We start from the raw sequence: 18,352 nt of genomic DNA, 5'->3' as shown, positions 1-18,352 counted from the left end.
GTATCTGTCCATTAGTGACTTACCAGACCTTACTGAAGGCAGAGAAGAGGCTAATATTGCAAGCCTGCAGAGATTAGCGGTCTTGCGCTCCATCCATGAAACCTGTATGGTAGGGCAGAAGGAGCTCAGAAACAGAAGACATGATTACATGCCGCAATGTGCCTGACATGAATTTCTCCACTGAGCATTTTCAGAATTGAAAACCTTGCTCGTAGCAGAAATGGAGCTTTCCCAAACATACGGGGTGTGATGGAAGAGTGAAGTAGCTGCACAAGGCAGCAGCAAGATAGCTTGCACGGTGGTATTGTTGCAAAGCCCGCAGTCAGGAAAAGCCACAGGTACTGCCTGAGCACCCTCATCACGCCATGATGTCTACAAGAGAGAGGAACCACTGATGTGAAAAAAGACAAAACCAAAACTCAGCTTTCAGCTTATGAACAAGAAAATGCAGCTGATGAATGATCTCGGCAGAGACTCTGGTATCAAAGAAAGACTCAAAAAATCTGAAAGCCATCATTTGCAAGCACATCGTAAGCTATAAAGCACAGGTTTATTTGGAGAATTAGCCAAGGTTGTGGACATACAGGAGAAGTCTTCATCCGAATTACGTGTGGATAAAGACCAAGTACTGATGATGAGGCGGTTCTCAGGAATCAAAAAGTGTCCTGTCTTCAGGGCAGATTAATAAGTTGAAAGCCATAAAAAGATGCAAAATTGGTGGGTCGATTTGGTGAAAACAGTGTTTTTACTACACAGTGATATTTATTGTACTAGGTGGATGCTTATAACAAACAAAATAGGAATGCAATATATGGTGCTCGGTGTCTCTAGGATACTGCCTGAGCCCACAGACTGTGCAGAACACGTGAGATGTGAAATGAGATGCAGAACATGCTTTCATGTGGTTCATTCCTGTTAAAATAGAGTTATGGCTTAAGCGTGCCTGGCTGTGTCCTTAGTGATCTTTGGTCACGTGAGCAGGCAGAAGCTCGCAGATATTCGGTTGTGTTAGGGAACACAGATTAGATATACCAAGAAATTTAAATTCTCTGCATCCTTTTTCTTGAAAAAAAAAAACCCCAACTTGTTTTCCCAGGAGAGAGATTTGTACCCATGTCAGTTTTGAGTCAAATCAGCAAGGGTTTTTTAATATATTTGAAACTTAGATTACTTAAATTCATTAGTTTTGTGTAATTTTCCATTTTATTTCTTTTTTCCTGGCAACTGTTTGATAACATTAACAGCCAGAATACTTACAATTCTAATGAATTATTTCCAAAGACTCAGTAGCCTGGGTGATTGCTGCCCTTGTGAGCGGGATCACTGAAACTCCCTATGCAGGCAGCCAGTAAATCTGCAGATAGGTGTTTAAGCATTAAAATGGTACACAAAACTGAGATAAATTAACTCCTTCAAACCTTTTTCTTTGCTGTGCAAAATGGGAAAATGGAAGCAGCAGCCTAAATGAATTGAGCTTTTTCATATTCCGTAACATTACATATTATGGATTGCAGAGTAAGCCATGTTACCTGATCAGGGAAGATCCATTCAATTATTTTTAAAAGTGAGGTAGAATACCTCTGAGTGTCTGGGTGAATGATTATTTTAGACCAGATGTATCTGTCTCACATAAATCTCAGCTTCTTTGATCCAAATTTTAGGTCAGTTCTGCCTTTCTTTTGTCTGGTTTGGCTGTCTGGATACTTTAGTTTTATCTGATATGCCTCCCCTTCAGCATGCTCCTTATGAATTTTAACTTTTCTCTTTTCCTTTTATGTTTTCTCCTTAATAGCTCTGGTGTCTTTTAGCCTGGATGTAGCTAAACAATACTTGGTGTTAAATAATTGGAAAGGTGGTGGTGTTCAAGAACTCCCTAGACCTCATCAAAGCTGAATTTAAATAGTTCATATTAGTCATCTGAAAACAAAGCAATGTATTTTTCAGATGAACATAAGCCTTTTTTTTTTTTTTTAATTTTCTAAAGCAAAATGTTTCTTTCCATTCAACCCTGAATCGTATTTTGTTTGGAGTTTTGGATAAAATTGAACAGGACATTCATTATTTTTCTGCAGAAAAACATCCTTTGTTACTGTGATTTGTATGGTTTTGCCATTTGATTGTTAGGAACAGATTGTTACTGACTTCCTATAGTAAGTTACTCATATGGGATGCTACTTTTTCAGTTACACTTACTGGGATAATAAAAGATAGTGTGACCTGTGATAGAGAGCTGTCTGGTCTACAGCAATTCCTGTGAGTTATGCAATGTATTCACTGTCTCTGTCTTTGCTTTTACAGATGATAATATTACCCATATCGCTGTAGAGTCTGAAATCTTCTGGCTTTTCATTGCTGGAGTAATAATACATTTGTTTATGTAACGCTTCACTGTTTGGTCTGCTCTCAACTTGTGTTGTTTTCCACTCTGTTGTGCTATTGTATTTTTGGCAATGTTTATCTTTGTTGTTTGTGTCTATGGACTGACTACTATTTCTGTTCGTAGTATCTGAACTGGCTTAATTTACAATGATGTGTTTTGTTTGCAGCAGTCTTGAGTGTGAAAATACTTTTGCTTTTGGAAAAAACATTACGGTCTGTGCAGTCTATCCTCAAATTCCTGCTAAAGTCAATGAGAACAATGCAGGGACAAATCCTACACAACATCAGGCACAGCTGATCTAACAAGTCCTGGGAGCAAGGACTGGGATCCAGGTCTCTGGCCATCCCACTGACCTCCCTAATTACTACTTGCTTAGTTTTCTCCTAACTTCATCATTCTCCATTTCCAGCTACCATACAGACTCAAGGCGGGTAGCATAGAGGCTGATCCCATTGAGTGTTTGGTTGTCCAATGATGAGAATACTATCAGAAAAGGTGAAGGACATGGGTTTAAATTCAGGCTTGAGGTGGTGTTGAACTTGTGGTGCTTTAGGCAAGTGTTTATGATAGAAAAGGTGGGCAGCAGCACCCTCTCTACCAACAACGCTTTAAAAAGGATGAACCTTTCTAAGGCTTGTGTCTGTCCTTAAAATCAGATTTAAAGCTCTACATCCAAAATGGATGATGATGCTAAATTCTAGGAAGAGCTGAAAATGGAGATGCATCCTTGTACTTAGCGTGTCCTGCTAGCTGACTACAGGCTGCACTTCATTCAGTGCACAGGCTTTCTGGTAGTGCCTGTTTATCATCTCCATTGCTTCTATAAGAAACTTCTGATTCTTTTTCTGTCTGTCACTTCAATAAAACTCAAGGAGGAAGTCACTAATAGGTGATACTCATCTTATTCTCACCCCTTGCTCTGAGATGTTTCCCCTAAAACATTTATTTTGCATTCTCCTTGCTTCTTCCCTTCACTAGTCCAAGACATGAGTGGCTTGTTAAGTAGATGAAAATAGATACAGGCACTTGGAAATTCCTATTGTTCTCCAGAGAGACGACTGTCTAATGCCCAGCAGAGCAATGCTTGAGACCCATCTGTCAAGATAACAGCTGCCACTTTTTCCATAGTTCGTTTATAAGATCACCAAGATCAAAACTTAGAGATGGAAAACACCTATTTATAATAACAAACTGCGCTGTTAATAGCTCCTTTCCACTGTGGCTCTGAAGATACTTTAAAGGCTTACTGAATGAAGCCTTTCAAGATACCTAAGGCAAAGTATATTAATTAATAATATTATTGCTGGATATGCTAGTGACTGTCTTTCTGACCTTGGTGAAACTACAGTCATTGTTTCACAGGGAATAAAATGAAGGTGAGTTACACTTACACAGCTGTCTGGTGACAGAACCTGTTCTTTTTGACATCCAGCTTTTTGTTCTGATCACAAATCTACACTCTTCCATATTCTTGCAGGATTCTGCTCTGGAGAATAGTCCCGAGTGCATCATTCAACTTAGTTTTAAATTACGATGATCCAGGTCTTAAACTGCTACATATATTTTTGTACTTTCATTAGTATCAGGGGAACTGTGCCAGTTTACACCAATGAGAATCTGCAACACCAGGAACAATGAACAAAAGTAGGAAACAAATGTGGCAAAAGAAGAATTTTGTAGCTAGTATTATTTCAGAACACACTCTCAGAGTTTGCAGGCAGAGTGATATTTATGACACTGCTAGGGTCTGCCTTGGAGCATGTAAAACACTGTTTACATTGAAAACAATACTGCAAAAATGCTCTTTTTTGTGAAAGCAGGTGCATTCCTAGTAGGTGAGAAGAACAAACTATACATCTATAGAAAGATTTGTTCCTTTGATGAGTGTATCTCATGTATCTTTTAAAAAGACAGCCTAGAAAAATAATGGTATCTGAATAAGACATTTTTCCACTGGAGTGTTGCAAATGATAAAGGCTGCTTAGCAAAATGCTGGTTTTATCTGATCTTAATGGTAGGCTGAACTTCTGACAACATAATGAGGGCTGCCCAGTACATAACTTGTTAATAAACCCTTCTCAGAGTTCATTCAAAGACTAGAAGTGGCTTTTACTTTCTGTTATTTCTACAGCATGTTTACTGTATATATTACTATACAGTAAGTGACTAAGTAGATCTAGGTAGATCTGTGGTCACTGAGTCTAAAGGACCTTAGGCAACATAATCCACAGGAAGGCGTTTGGTACGCAAATCAAAAGCAACTTGGTTTTAAACTGCATTTTTTCACTAATCTTGACTGTGATCAAGTCGTTTTGGGTGGAATTAATCTCAACTGTCTTTAGCTACCTAGAAGTGTGTGGTCTGTCCATGTCAATGCAGAGAGTGCAGCATCTAGATACCCATCCTTCTCCATTCTTCAGCAAGGGATTCATTCCTTGAGTGAAACAGCAGTGTGTTTCACCTGATTACCATGGAAACTGTGTGTGTTGTGCTGAAGTGAGGCCCCATGGTGGCCCCAAATTGGTGCCAATGAAGTCATGTCTCATTTTCCGGTGTGGAATTGCAGGCAGGAGGAGACGATTCCCCAGGAATTCTCTGAACACTTGTGAAGGGAGGGGATATTGCATAATGCCAGCCAGGAAGGTCATACCACATCTCTAAAATAAAACATATTACAGGGATGTCTGACCAATCTGGATCAAAAAGTTGGATACCCTGGATAAAAAGCACTTAACTTCTGCATTATGTATGTTTTATGTACATATGAGATCATGATGGAACGGCAGTGTCTGCCTCTGACTTATTTAGAGTATATGTAATCTTGGCATATTGACTGTGTCTTCTTACATGGCTCAGTCAACACCCATTTTTATAAACACCCCTCTGTGAAGGAGGTATAGCCATGCTATGCGTTAAGAAAGTTGGATGTGATAAAGAACCAGGTAAAGAGGTGCCTGTGAGAGAGAAAGAGCATTCGTTCACAAGGGATGTGGGGAGAAACGTTATTTTTCAGTTCCAAATGCCCCAAAGGCCAACATACCTTTTTAACATCTTGGTGTTAAGTGGTAACACATTAAGAATATACTTTTTCATGCTCAAATTTACTGTCTCTGGGTATGCATAGCCTCTTAATCCAATGCCCTGCTAAAGATGGACAGATTTGTCACTAGGCTGTTGCTAGCTTAAGCCAAGGGAATCAGAAGTGTTGCACTGATAAATTAAGATTTCAGCATAGATTTTATTCAGAAGGAAATGGAGGCACATGCTGGAAGGGTGGACAGTTGAAAATCAAAGGATGCCCAATCTGGGAACAGCTCATCATTAAAGCACACCTAACTGCTGATGCAGTATTGTTATATTGGGTTGGGAAGGTGTTTCTTCTGGCAGATCATTCAATATCCCCTTTCTCTGAGCAGAGGAGGAATTAACTAGTAGGGAAGCTGGTTCTTCTCTCCCAACACCCCTCTCATGTGATCTCAGAGCCACGCTCAGAGCTTTACCAAGAAAAGTCTGAAGATCCTTTTCTGCTTTCTGTAGTGTTTTTCCATGATCCCTGCACTCAGATCTGTATTCGGAAGCTTTGGCGACCTAGCTTGGGCCCTTCTTGTGCCATACACTGAAAGACAAGTGGCTGTCTTGTTCATCTGTTTCAGTGAGGTTTAACCCCCTGCATAACTTCCCAGTGGAAGGTCATCTGCACACTCATATATGTGCTGCAGGCTAAAATATCAAATCCATACCACCATCATGTAAGCAATCATAAAACAAAAATGGGGGGGAAGGAAATACATGTGTGCATTGTGGCATAGGATAAGACTGAGAATGAAACCAAGAAGAAAAAAAGAGATTAATTGTATTGTCCTATTATCTTGGTGCACTAGATGGCTAGAATTCTTTGGCCAAGCTCTGCTGCATGTGTTCAGGTGGGAAATCTTGCAAAATGTCTTCTTTGTATTACAGTCGTGCTCTTGAACTGCTCTTTGTGCTTCTTGGCTCGTACCCAAGGGCAGGGACAGAAAGACCTAGCCCAGTCAGGAATGTTCCCTCTCCCTCCAGAACCTGTGTTACAGGAAGTGGTATTTAGGAGTAGAGGTGCAAGAGATGCAAAGTATTTCTGTAGTAATATATTATCTCTAAAATGTTGCTTTAGACATCTATTGTCCTACTCATTAGCATACCCAGATTGACCTGATTCTGCCATGCTTATTCAAATGAAATTTGCCTTATGCTGCAGAGCATGTATATTTTACAGCTGAACTTTGTAATGGTAACAGAATCAAACCCTAAAATAAAATGACTGCTTTAAGGCAACAGGATACCAGAGGAATTGTTTTGGTCTCCTTCAATTCATGTAGAATATGCTTATTCAGCCTCATATCTGCCTTGAGGGTAAATCTACTTTTTCTTCTCCTTTAAAAATATGCAAATCTATAAAGCCGTTAGGACAGAATAATGCTTTTCAGTAGAGTGAACTAGACAATTGCATGTAATTTTCTTGGCTGTGAAGTCAAGCTAAGTGCAAGGCTCTTTCATATTGTCTTGTAGTTGTACGCAACACTGATATATAGTGCATGGTAATGCATTATTGAATAGTTGTCTGTTGTGTCTTCATTGCATGCTGTCAGCTGCATAATAAATAATTGATTGTGTTGCTCTTACTCCACATTAAAGATATATGAGTATATAATACATGAAGAAAATGAAGCAGCAAGGCTGCCTGCATTGAAAAGATCAACCGTTACTGAAGTGTGCTGCAGTAACAGGAACTAAGAAGTGACCACCACCGCTATCCATTTCCCATTTCTATACTTTGAGTCAGTGATTGTTTGTCATGGCAACAAATGGCACATTCAAATCATTGCTGTTGCCTTTTTAAACAACGACAAAAAAATTGTGGTGAAGAGCTAATATGCTGCAGAGATGCACCCCCCAGTCTCTTCAACTGTTATCCTTCTAGACTGAAAATTCCCTTAAAAAGATTAATCATTTTTTCTTAAGTGGCTGTAAACTGTCAGAAAAATACAGTCTAAGCCAGCAAATCCTTTTTTCCTCATAAGGCTTTGTTTATATTAAGCAGAGGAAATATTAGCAGGGAAAAACTAAGTTTGTGTTTACAGTGGTACTAAACCTCTGTTGTTGAACTGTTCCCTTGAAAAGCCATGCTTCCCTTCTCAGTTCAGTTGCCAAAGTCCCTGTGCAGGACATAGTAAGATGGCCCACTATTCAAACATAGTGTAGGAAATGAAAGCATCCTCCAGCTCACATTCAACACTCTTTCTTTATTTCCATTACAACAATCATTTTCATCAGTAAAATTGATGAGATGCCAAATTTGTCCAGAAAAGAGTTTGCTTTGGAAGTCATATCAAGGAAATCAGAAGTATACACTACTTACTGTGTGGTTGTTTGGAAGGAGGCTTATGACCAGGTATAACTACAGATTACTGGGAGCTGTTGTTATGATGAAAAGGTGTAAAACTGTGAACTGCCTTTTGAGGTAATAATGAACCAGCAAATTAAGATGTAAGAGGTGTGAGATATCCAGCTTATGCAGATCTGGGTTCTGATGGAATGAGCTGGAGAGCTGAGGCATGTTAGGTCCTCAAGGCATTTCTCTGGAAAGCAGAAACACAAGGCACCGACTGTATTTGCCTAGAAAAGTGTTGCCCAGATCTCTCCATTTAACACTAAGACACGTGGGAACTGTTCTTGTTCCTGATGGGAAACCGCAAGATTTTCAGGTGTGTTAGCATGAGACTCAGCTATGAGCTAGGGGGGAATGCCACTGAACGTGGAGGAGTTGTCCTGCTTTACCACAGCATGTCAGGACTGAGTCCTGAAGAGAACTGATCTATTTTAATGTAAAATGTGAATAACACCACTGAAATCAGTGGAGTTCTCCTGGTGTAAACCAACCTGGGATGTGATTTGTGACTTTATGGATGTTTTTCTCCCACCACGCCTATGCGATTATGCTGAACTCCTGTGCTCTGCTGAGCTGTGTCTTCCTCTATACACTGTGAAGGTGTCAATCTTGACACAAAGACTTTTGTACAGTTTCTAAAAACTTGCCAATTACATATTTTCCAGACTAAAAGTGTATATTAGTAATAGTTACAGGTTGTAAATGGGGGGGAAATCAGAATTTCCAGCCTTTGTGACATTCTCTCGACAGAACATTGACATATTTTGACATAGAAACAATATATTTTAAGGAAAAAAAGAAACACTTGAGATCAAAAATTCTTAACCCACAGGAACACTAACTGCAGCAAATGCTGCCTCTGGGAGTCCTAGGAACCAAACCAAACGACAAGTTTTTAACAGCACAGATTTATTACAAGGCATAATTGGAAAGGTGATTGCATTAAAGGGCATCAAAATATAGTCCCTGTCCTGAAGAACCTCTGGTCTACATAAAATCAAACAGGACAGTGTCCTAGAAACACCTTCTGAATATCTGCCCCTCTTTCTGCTGCCAACATAGGTTCAGAAAGTAGCTGTCTTCAAGTGTATGTATTGCCTTTACATTCTGTAGGTAACTACAGTTTGAAAAAATAAGGTAATGGAGTACTTTGCAGATGAATGTTACTGTTTTTTGAAGGTCACCTATTCAATTTATCCCCTTAATACTTGTGAGGTAAATGAATCCCATTGTATAGGATAAAAGGAGAGCAGCTACTGAAATCAAGGGATTTGTCCTGGATTAGGATCTCTGTCTTCTGATTCCCAGAATTTGTCAACACTGCAAAGGCAAATAATTCAGTAAACACTGGAGCCAGTGAAGCCTGGGATGCAATTTGGTCTACTTCATTTAGGTACGGATGGATGAGTTAATACCTCCTCACTAGGGCCCTATAAAAAGCTGGCAGTCTAGCGTTTAAAGTTAATGTTGTTAACTTTTTTAACTTTTGTGAGTTAGTTGACTGAGAATGATAAACAATTTTGGGAGGTTATTGCAGTCCTAACATCTAAATCTAGGTGGTATGAATAATTCTTGGAGATACCTTTCTTTCTCCATCAACTGTAGAAGTAGCCTAGATGACAGGCTGAGATGCAGTTTCTACCTTTGGGATGGCTAATGTTAGCAGTGGAATTTTACACATGAATTTTCCAGATTCAGGGACATAAACTTAGGCTATCTATGGAGGGCCTTTGGTGTTCTCTCTCTCCATCCATCTTTTGTATAGATAATGGCTTGGGCGTGGTTTGGGGCATGGTTTGTTGGGACCATAGGTGTAAGTTAGGTGTCTAAATAGGTGGGCTGGCTCTGTGGCTTTGTGTTATGTGGTTTGTTGAATTCTCAGCTGAATCATTCTCAGATGAAGGAACCCTCTGGTAAAAAGAAACTTAAGACTGTGGTCCAGCTGCAGCATTCATGTCTTTCCATTCCTGACTTCTCCTCAGTAATACAGGTTCTCTGGTAATGAATAAAGATTGAGCCTTTCTCTTGGTAGAAGCACTTACAGGATCTTCTTCCTACACTGATATCTTTTCATTATATGCATAGGATCTTTATGTCAGTAGGAACCCTACTCCTCCATCAAACTTGGTTGAAATTGGCTAAAAGATTCAAAAGTTATTGGGCAAGTACAGACAGTGTCATTAGCCCTCTACCCTTTGGAAGCAGACTTAAATGATGTGATCTTAGCTGAGGTTGTCTGACCTCAGTTAGATAATTCATGTTAAAAGAGTAGTGCAGACACACCTGTTTTAATAAGAAGTAATAGGTTGTGTTAAACCTAGACTGAAGGTTTGTTTTCACTGCTGTTTCAGCCCAAATGCCGTTGTATTTTTGGCAGTTTAGATGGATCCCTAGTCATGTTCCTTAACAATATGATTTATCTACTCTTTGATCTTCAGTTTCAATGAGCTGAACTTCAGTGATTCAGCAGGACCCACAATCTGAAACATCTCCTTTTCTACAGCCACCTAATTTTTAAAACCTAGTTATTAATTACGACACCTTGTAGATCAGAATGGTTTCAAATCCGCACAATATTCTGACAACTGAGTTTGTACAATTAATGATTTTAATACAATGATTCTTACCTTTCAGAATCAAATGTAAGGTTATTATAACAAGTAAGCATATAGGCATCTAGATGTCCTTGCTCAGTCAAAACTCTTATTGATTGTTCTGACTTTGCAAAACAATGTCATTGTTCAGTCCCAGATTGTGGGGTTTTTTCTCCTTGTTGTTAGCTAGATAAATAAAGGTGCTAGCAGGCCAAAGATGGGCATCCGTCCTTGTTGAAGAATATTAGCCAAATCAATTTTTTCACAAAAAGAAAATCAATTGATGCATTAGCAAGAGAGAAAATAAAGCATTATGCTGTTTTAGCTCCCAGGAGCCTGAATAGTTGACTCTAACTTTCAGAAATAGAGGGATAAAAAAGATCTAAAGTTCAGATCTAAATCCGGATCGGAACTTCTGCAGGGCTCATGGGGACTCTGACTCATTTCTAAACTGGATGTGCATTTAAAGGGCAGTCATATAAAAATTGACCCTCCCGCCAGAGCTTTGGTGAATATGGACACATCTATCTGACTCGGCGTCCCAGTTTGTCCTCCAAAACCAGTAAGGTGGGGTGATGACAGAGGAGGTTACATTTCTGAGTTCATCACTTGACGAATGTTCAGCCGTTGCTGAAAATAGGTTGTTGCTGTAAACATAGGAAAAGCAGCCTGTTTTCTTCTACAAGGCCTAACACAAAAATCTTCTATAGGCTTTCGATGGTGAAATGGGAGTCAGTTTTTATATGATATATTATAGAATCATAGAATCATAGAATGGTTTGGGACCTTAAAGATTGTCTAGTTCCAACCTCTCTGCCATGGGCAGGGACACCTTCCACTAGACCAGGTTGCTCAAAGCCCCGTCCAGCCTGGCCTTGAACACTGCCAGGGATGGGGCAGCCACAACTTCTCTGGGCAACCTGTTCCAGTGCCTCACCACTCTGACAATGAAGAACTTCTTCCTTACATCTAATCTAAATCTATCCTCTTTCACTTTAAAGCCATTACCCCTTGTCCTATCACTACATGTCTTTATATAAAGTCCCTCTGCAGCTTTCTTGTAGGCCTCCTTTAGGTACTGGAAGGCTGCTGTAAGGTCTCCCCAGAGCCTTCTCTTCACCAGGCTGAACAACCCCAAGTCTCTCAGCCTGTCTTCATAGGAGAGGTGTTCCAGCCCTCTGATCATCTTCATGGCCGTCTTCTGGACTCATTCCAACACGTCCATGTCCTTCTCATGTTGGGGGCCCCAGAGCTGAATGCAGGACTGCAGGTGGGGTCTCCCAAGAGTGGAGTAGAGGGGGAGAATCACCTCCCTTGATCTGCTGGTCACGCTTCTTTTGACGCAGCCCAGGATACGGTTGGCTTTCTGGGCTGCAAATGCACATTGCTGGGTCATGTTGAGCTTATATTAAACCAGCAAGCTCATGGGCAGGTAAAAACATTATTTTAAATGGGAAACATTGTCCAGTAGCTGTTGTCAGGATCTCTGAAGAGTTAATTCTGGTTCTGCTGCCAGTTAGATGCGTGGTATTTAGTAAACCATCAGACCTTTTAGCTAAATGTTTTAATAGGATTTAGTTACAAAATGAAGTGAAAGCATACTAAAGTGTTGTGGAACTTTGCATCTGAATCAGAACTTCCAGACAGGCTATTTTATAATAAATATCTTCTTCTACCTCCTTGGGCTGCTGTGAAGAATAATTAATGTTTGCATACTGCTTTGAGCATGCAGACTGTAATGACAGTACTAAGTTTTAATATTAAAACTATTAAATATTGGGATTCTGCAATAGTCTCCTTCCACTTCACAGAATCATAAGGTTTTATGATGTGTTTAAAAATAAAATTGCTGTGAGGAAGGACTGCCATTTAAATTTAAGATCAAATACTTCAAAAAGGATTATATGATATGCCTAAGAGTTCCCCCCCAAGCTGCTTCTCTCTGCCTGCCCTCCTCCATATGCAGGCTGGTTTTCTACATTACAAATGAACCCATGTTTGTCTGTAACTAGAAAGCTTTGTGCAGGCAGCTGGTGCGACTTCCCAGCCTGCGTGGAGGGGGTTTAGGGATATCACTGAGCCGATATATTGCATAATATGTGTATGTACTTGCATCGGAGCATACATAAAATACTTTGCTATTATACTGTGAAAAACTTAAGGAATATGACAAGTACTAATGGTGAAGGTTATGAAACGTACCTTATGGGCAGGTTATTCCATAATTTTCCTCCTAAGGCCTTACACACATACACATGTGTGCACGTCTCTGAAGTACCAACTTTGACAAATGTTGGACTTGGTCAACAGCTGATTTGCCTTAATATGTCATTTGGTTTTAATATTGATGTAAAATATCTCGACACAGAACCCCACTGGAACAATCAAATACTGTGTACTCATTACTGCAAGTCCAGAATGCCATCACCACTGATATAACTACTAATGAATTTGGAGACATCTATGTCTGAGCTAGTTGTTTGGACTTTCCTTATATTCATTGCAAAGAAATAGGCACTGCTAGGATGCAATTCATTATGTCCTAATGGAGATCTCTAGATTTGGTTAGATGAATTGCTCCCTGAAAGTGCATTTTTCTCTGACTTGATTATAGAGGAAAGCAGAGTAATTAGCTCAAAAGTAGCTGACTACACGTTAAGAAGCATAAAGGTTGGTAAGACGAATCCTACCCTTTTAGTCTTTGTTTTTCATTCTGGCACGTGTCTTTATATTTACCTTTGATTCATAACACAGACTTTTTAAGCAAGCAAAATATGCCTTTTGTTGTTGTTTGGACAATAACTGATGGTTTTCACTGAAAAATAAAACTTGTGCATCAAGCTGGTCTATTAGTACGACTGCTTTAATGAAAAGAAACTAGCAATACTGTGTTTTTCATGTTGGATCATAAAGGCAGTATTTCTCAGCAGTTTCTGTCAAAGCTGTGCTTGATAATGTTGTTTTCAACCAGAAACTTTCTCAGATATTTGCTTATTAATAAACTTTTCTTTGTACAGCACCTTGCACAGGAGAGTCATGGTATATGCCCAGAAAACTGTCACTACAGCATTACAAAGAAAGGATTTATTAACAGCCCAACCTTGCAATATCCAGAGTATAGCATTTTGAAAGAGCAATTACCAGGTACTTTTAAGTTGAAAGCTACCATAATTATCCACTGATTGAAAAGAGAACGACAACACCTAATCATGTAGCCACTCTGTGACCATTTATCCATTTGCTGTAGAATCTGGGCATGTGTTCATAATATATAGGTTGAAACAGTGTTGTGTTGTGCCCATCAAAAGGAATGAGTAAGGTGTTCCTGTGACTGTCTCTTGTGGCTCAGTGAAAATATAAAGAATGAGGGTAGTAGAGTATTCATATAAATGTACTTGCTATTTTCATATTTTTGAATGCAGGAGGAGACACATGCAGTTGTAATGTTGTGTAGAAGTTTCACATGCACATGCATGGTGTGGAATGGCCACGTTTGTGTAATGCACGTTATTCTAGTACTCCTGAGTAAATCAGATAGGGAAGGTAAACAGTCCAAGGTACCAAATATTCCTTCTAGGTACTCTGGTATAAATTTGCAGGAACAAGTCAAAGGAGCTGCTCTGTACTTGCAGATGTTCAACTGGCAGCAAATTTGGCTCAAGAGTTCCCAGACCTGGATCTACATCCCTACCCTTTGAAGTGGGTGGAAAGCTCCTGTTGAGTGTGGTGAGCTTTGGGCCACACATAGGAACAGCCCCCTGTTACATATTTGTCAAGGACTATTTCCTTTAGTTCGTTACGCTGTTAAAAAAATACCTGAAAATAAATTGTAAGTATTTAACGAGAAGTAAACCTAGTCAAATTTGTCTTAAATTTGGTTTCTTTGTAGACTTGTTTTAGGGAGCTTTTTTGTGTTCAGGAGCAGGCCTGAATCAGGCACCTGCATTGGGATTCTCTCTTCTGCTGCTTCCCACTTGTTCCTTGCCTGCTTTTTATCTACTTAGCTGGGAAGCTCCACTGTGCGAGCAACAGCTCTTCTGTATGCCTGTGCAACGTTTGGTATGATATGACTTATAACCTATTGCATTAAGAATAATAAGAATAATATATTTCCATTTTAGAGCCTAAAGAAGGCAAAGGTAACAATATGGTACCACTGCATTTGACTCCCCTGCCTTATCTGTTTTGGATGAGGCTTCAAAGTGAAAATGGAAATGAGCAGCTGATGTGACCAAGACATTAATTTTTCACTCCTTCCCTCTCCCCCAGCACTTAAATTTAGATGTAGCTCAGATTGAAACTCTGTGTCTTGTTTTGGCAGGAATGCTACAGAATGGAAAGAAGTTTGATTCCTCCAGAGACAGAAACAAGCCTTTCAGGTTCAAGATTGGCAGACAAGAAGTCATTAAAGGATTTGAAGAAGGTGTTACACAGGTACAAAGAAATGATTCTGGCTGAACTTCAAGCCAGCTGAAGGGGGTGTGTGAGCACAGCAATATCCAGTGCAATGGTGACAAGGCCAAGTGGAAATCACAGTGTAGGATACAGAGTGGTTTTCCAAAAGCATGGTCCATTCGAGCACAGTATTTCCTGTAGTTCTCCTCCGTCCATCCAGGGACATCGCCTACTCAAGGCAGTGTTCCACGTGGTATGTGTTTGGGAGGGGAGAGGTGAAGTCCCCTCCCCAGGTGCCAGTGTGCCACATAAGCCCGTCCCTTTCCCATGGGCAGCTCCACAAATAGGCAACAGTGGCCTCTAAAATGTTCCAGATGGCAGCATTTTATGGAGTGGCCTCTTTTCAGCTACTCCATAAAAGTCCAAGCTGCTGGTTTTGATGACATCCATGACTGAGCTGCAGATTTTGACCCTTACTGAATAAGGTACCAAACTGCACTGTTAAATTTTTATGACTCCACGCTCCTGGCTACAAAACTTAACGTTCACTGACCAACCCTACGTTGAGAAAAAGGAAACTGCCTTCCATTAATTACAGATTGAGTGCCAACACAGTAAAACCCTAGAAGAGCCACACAGTGTAATTCATTGCCAGCTCTTGCTTTTTGTCTGCAGTGCTGTGAGGGCCCACTAAGTGAGGAATGCGATCAGGCTGCTCAAGTGCGAGAGTGAATGAGATCAGGGTGCATATTCCTTGTGACTCCCCGTTTCGGGCTCCTAGAGCTCAGTGTAGGAGGAAACTGCTGAAATATTATTATAGGGACAACTTCTTATGCTTACATAGAGAGAAGGGAAGAATGCAAAATGAGAAACAATCCACTGAGGAATGATGCAACCATGCTTTTCCAGAGAGGGAGGGAGGGAAAAGAAAATGGTTTCCAGCCCTATGGAGAAAGCAATGCAAGCATTCCCTTCTCTCCAGCCAGAGAAGTAGAAGTCCATCTGAGGAATCCTAGACTCTCTGAAAAATACCCACTTTCCTCTCAAGGATTTGAGTTGGACTCTTTATTATTTGCTTTGCAATAAGGCCTAAGAGGAGTTCAGGACCCCAGTGTGCTGTAGAAACCAGAAGCCAGTGCAGATGAAGCAGTGGCAACAAGCACTGAGTGAATCGGTTTATCCCTTCCTTGACCGCGCTTGCTCCCTGACTCCTGTCCCTTAATTAATAAGTGGCCAAAAGCCATTCCAGTAATCAGTGTGGCAACACGCTGCCCTCCTGCTCCTCCTAGTGGATTGCTGTCTGAACTCGAGCTTGTGCCTGTCTCCTTCCACCCCAGGGTTTCGAGGGGTTTGGGGAGTGTGATTTACACAAGGCACTTGGAAAAAGGCAGTTCACTGTGTCTAGCATGTAGTTTTTTCAAACCTTGGTTTAAGGACTGTCAGATGTCAGCAGCATCTGCATTTCTCTGCTCAACTTCTGACAATTCAAGGTTGCCCCATGCCTAAAACCCCTGCATGACTTACTAGCTGTCTGGCTTGCAGGGACCCATCAGAGCAGCAGACAGCCTGCCCCACGCAAATCCCTGCCGGGACTGGGGGAACTCATCTGCTCTTATAGTCTCAGCCCCATGGTATGAATACTCCCGGAATGTGGAAAAGTTCTTGTGCACATTTTTCTTCTACCTTAAGTGATCAAAGCTCTAGCTTTGGCATATTTTATAGAACCTGAAAAAAATTTAACAGGAGATACCATGTAATCTGTAGTGCAGTGATGTGCCTGATCTTGGGAGAGAGGTCTGAGTTAAAATCACTGCTTTAAATCAGGGATTGTTTCTTGGCCAATGAATATTCAATCACCAGTGCATGGTGCTCCACCCCAAAATACTCTGTTGGAAGAGCAGGGATTTGAATCTTGATAGCCCAAATCTCAGTGAGCACTCACCTCCAGAGCTAGTCTGGAGTGAGAGAAATCAGCATTTCTGTCCATCCCAGGGGCAAGGGTTCTGCCAGAATAAGCAGCACCTGAGGTGAGATGTCTGCCCTCTGGCTTGGGCTGAGTTTAAGGAAATAAGCACCTCTATTAAGTAGGATTGCATTAGTGTTTGCTTTGCACCTGCCCAACAGCAGAAAGTTGGGTGCCTACAGCATTAGCGTTTGAGCAATGGTTTTGAAGTTGTCCCTGGGGGTGGCTGAAGAAGGAAAAATGTTGCTGAATGCTTTTCAGAAGCTGAACCTAACTGCATTTCAGCACTGATCTCTCATGAATACAAAGCTCCGGTCCTATCTGTTACTGAGAGCCTTTTCCTAACGCCCACTGATGGTGTTACATGTACCCTGCACGCCACAGAAGGAACTCACACCTCCTACAGCTGGCTCCCGTGTAGGCAGGATGGACCAAACTGTGTTAAAAAGCCTTTGTGTGACTCCCAGACTGGTTCTGGCAATTTAAATAACTACTGTGAGAAGTCAGAGGAGTTAGGAGACCGATGTCTGCGCTGTTTGTGGCAGCTTCAGCTTGAAGCTGAAAGATGAATCCGATGGTCCCAACTCTCCTCAATTCTGTAAATCTGCCACACAGTGATTTGTTCTTTGTTTTCCTCCTAATGCTGTTTTTTTGTCTTCTCTTTTCCTTTCTCCAATGTCCAAAACCCAGATGAGCTTAGGACAAAGAGCAAAGTTGACCTGCACACCTGAGATGGCCTATGGAGCCACAGGCCACCCTGGGGTCATCCCTCCCAATGCTACTCTCCTCTTTGACGTGGAGCTTCTCAGGTTAGAGTGAATCTTCTCGAGGGAGTTGGCTGGAGACATCTGTTAATAACCATCCATTCTTTCTTGCCTTGCCGGCAGTGGGAGAAATCTTCACTGGAATCCCCATCTTCCCTGCTCAAGCTGTTCTGTCAATAGCACCTGCCGTTCAGTTTCTTACGCCTTCCTTCTCTTTTTTAACTTTGTGGTGTCCGTATTTGCCTTTTATTAGAAGCTTTGCTTTGGGAAAAATGTCTACCATATTGTAACATTTTCAAGTTGTACATTTTATTTAACTTGCATGTGAGAAGAATTCACAGTGATGATTGAAAATATATAAATATAAATATATATATATTCCTTATTGAAAAACCACTGCCTTACTGTACACTTAAACCAAGAAAAGAAATATACAAAAGGTGCTCAAAAAAAAAAAAATCCAATGTACACCTTGTACATGAACGGGCATTAGCCAAACAGAGTTACCTGCGCTGCCACTTTTCTCAACTTGTACGTTCTGCTTGCTGCTGTTTTAAAAAATACTGTCTCATTTAAGAATTAAAAGTATATATATAAAACAATAAAATCTTGATACTTTACAGTTTCTATTTCCTGGTTTTTTCCTCTGGCCACTGGAATTCTTTTTGGTGTCTAAGAAGTTCTTCAAACAATCATCAACCCATTTTTTGTAATTATTTCCCTTCTTATATGAAATACACGTAATTCCACGCACTGCTTCTGTTACAGATGGCACAGTGGAAGATCTCTGCGGGACCAGAGGTACCAGGAACGTGTGAGTAAGGGCTGCCG

At 40.6% G+C, this 18,352-nt stretch overlaps 1 protein-coding gene across 1 annotated transcript in view; it reads left to right on the top strand.

Annotated features, from left to right (window-relative positions):
• FKBP1B (FKBP prolyl isomerase 1B) overlaps nucleotides 1-18,141 on the top strand; it is a 47,885-nt gene extending 29,744 nt beyond the window's left edge. Inside the window, exons 3-4 of the mRNA XM_052809619.1 lie at nucleotides 14,721-14,833; nucleotides 17,448-18,141. Coding sequence (XP_052665579.1) covers nucleotides 14,721-14,833; nucleotides 17,448-17,576 — 242 coding nt within the window. The 3' untranslated portion in view covers nucleotides 17,577-18,141. The remainder of the gene's footprint in view (nucleotides 1-14,720; nucleotides 14,834-17,447) is intronic.
• Nucleotides 18,142-18,352: the final 211 nt, after the last annotated feature.

This window comes from Harpia harpyja, chromosome 15 (genome assembly GCF_026419915.1).
Source record: "Harpia harpyja isolate bHarHar1 chromosome 15, bHarHar1 primary haplotype, whole genome shotgun sequence".
NCBI lineage: Eukaryota > Metazoa > Chordata > Aves > Accipitriformes > Accipitridae > Harpia > Harpia harpyja.
This window is presented reverse-complemented; position numbering and strand designations above follow the sequence as displayed.